Genomic DNA, 2,085 nt, shown 5'->3' on the forward strand with positions numbered 1-2,085 from the left:
TCACCTGAGGTCAGGAGTTTGAGACCAGCCTGACCAACATGGAGAAACCTCGTCTCTACTAAAAAAATACAAAAATTAGCCGGGCACGGTGGCGGGCGCCTGTAATCCCAGCTACTTGGGAGGCTGAGGCAGGAGAATTGCTTGAACCTGGGAGGCGGAGGCTGCAGGGAGCTGAGCACACCATTGCACTCCAGCCTGGGTGACAGAGTAAGACTCCATTAAAAAAAAAAAAATGCATCGAGAAATAAGGTGATGGATGATGGATAGAAGGATGAATAGATTATACTTAATAAAGCAAATATCGTGTAAGTGCTGTAAAATTGATAGTGTAAAATATATGTTTATGTAAATATGTAAAATATACATAAATAAAATTGTTGAATCTAGGTGGAGGCATTGGATATTCAGTGTGCCATTCTTTCAACTTTTGTATATGTGTAAATTTTCATAATAAAATATTGGAAAAGAAAAATAGGCCAGGTGTGGTGGCTCACGCCTGTAATCCTAGCACTTTTGGAGGCCGAGGCGGGCGGATCACAAGGCCAGGAGTTCGAGACCAGCCTGGCCAACATGGTGAAACCCCGTCTCTACTAAAAATACAAAAATTAGCGAGGCTTGGTGGTGCGCGCCTGTAATCCCAGCTACTCAGGAGGCTGAGGCAGGAGAATCGCTTGAACCTGGGAGGTAGAAGTTGCAGCAAGCCGAGATGGTGCCACTGCACTCCAGCCTGGACGACAGGGCGAGACTCCATCTCAAAAAAATAAAATAAAATAGTACTTTGATTTCAAGAAAAATATTAATAAGTAGACAATAGCACACGTGGTAGAATGAATTGGCAAAAATCGTGAAGGTGATGGTGAATGATCAACCCGCTGGCAAACGGGGACTGAGTCTAAGTACTTTGGACAGGATCAGAAGAAGGTTCTGGGAATGCGCGGCCCCAGGGGAAAAGCCTCAGGTAAAGAAGACGGTCAGGTGGAAGCCGCTAAGCCCTGGAGGCAGAGCCTGAAGAGCAGTGGGGAAGTCTCACCTTTGAGATCAAGACAGCTCATCAATTCCCGAACCCATGGGTCCTTACTGCCCCCACACACGCTCCAGGAAGGCAACTGGAACCTGCGGAGGAGAGACCTGGGCTCAGCTGCGGCTCCTCCTTTCCTTCCTCATTCCAAAGGCGTTAAGTCGCTACCAAGTGCCCTTTCTGCTGGGACTGGGAAATTCCCCGGTAGGTGCGACGGAGTCATGAAATTTCGGGGAATGGGAGCAAACAGAACCCGGAGATCGGGCTAGGTGCGCCGGGAAGGAGTTCAGGTTTGACCAGAGAGGGTCCTGGACGCACCTGGCAAGGAGGGGCCGCGCAGGCGCTCGCAGAGGCAGGTGAAATTACCTGATGTAGTGTAGACAGTGATGGTAAGCTCTCAGGTGTTTCCGGAGACGATTCATGAACTGAGCCGATGGCGGGGAGTCAGAAGAAATTCTTTTACCACAATGACAGCTTCCAGTGACGGTGCCCTCGTTGCCATTGCCTGAGCAGGACAGAGGTGGTCAGCACGCGTTCCCAGGCCTAGGGTCCCCACTCCGCTGTTCCCTGGCCTCCAATCCACAGCTCCATGACAGCCTCTCCCGTGGACCCAGGGTCAGAGCGCCAGGCTCACCCCACACATTATCACGACCCCCACAACATCCATAATCCCGCCCGGAGCCAGGTGTCCCGGGGCCTCTGTCGCCAACCCCGAGCGGCTGGCTGGCTTTCCTCTTGTCCCCGCTGCCTTCATCAACTCAACTCCGTGGACCTCATGTCCCCTCCCCAAATCACCCCCTTCCCATGACTGGGGAATCTGGGTCCCCTGTCCCGCCCCCGGCTAACCTGGCGGAGGCAGCCACGCCAGCAGGAGCAGGAGCAGGAGCGCGCGGGCCCCGGGCCCCAAGGCCTGTCCCATGTCCGGGCTCCGCGGAGTCTGCGGGGATGGAGCCGCCGCGCTCTGACTCCCAGACAGGCTCCGGCGCATGACGTCCAGCTGGTTTCTCAATGGCTTTCGCCAAGGACTGGAGGAGACGGCGGCCGTCGACGCCAGGTCGCGGCCGGAG

The 2,085-nt window shown here is 54.1% G+C and overlaps 1 protein-coding gene across 1 annotated transcript in view; it reads right to left on the reverse strand.

Moving 5' to 3' along the window:
- The window catches only part of CXCL16 (chemokine (C-X-C motif) ligand 16), a 5,345-nt gene extending 3,283 nt beyond the window's left edge, over window positions 1–2,062 (reverse strand). The window contains exons 1-3 of the mRNA XM_011980431.1: window positions 1,865–2,062; window positions 1,385–1,523; window positions 1,031–1,113 (exon numbers count right to left, since the gene is read on the reverse strand). Coding sequence (XP_011835821.1) covers window positions 1,031–1,113; window positions 1,385–1,523; window positions 1,865–2,006 — 364 coding nt within the window. The 5' untranslated portion in view covers window positions 2,007–2,062. The remainder of the gene's footprint in view (window positions 1–1,030; window positions 1,114–1,384; window positions 1,524–1,864) is intronic.
- Between the last annotated feature and the right edge of the window lie 23 nt (window positions 2,063–2,085).

Source organism: Mandrillus leucophaeus, unplaced genomic scaffold (genome assembly GCF_000951045.1).
Source record: "Mandrillus leucophaeus isolate KB7577 unplaced genomic scaffold, Mleu.le_1.0 Scaffold212, whole genome shotgun sequence".
NCBI lineage: Eukaryota > Metazoa > Chordata > Mammalia > Primates > Cercopithecidae > Mandrillus > Mandrillus leucophaeus.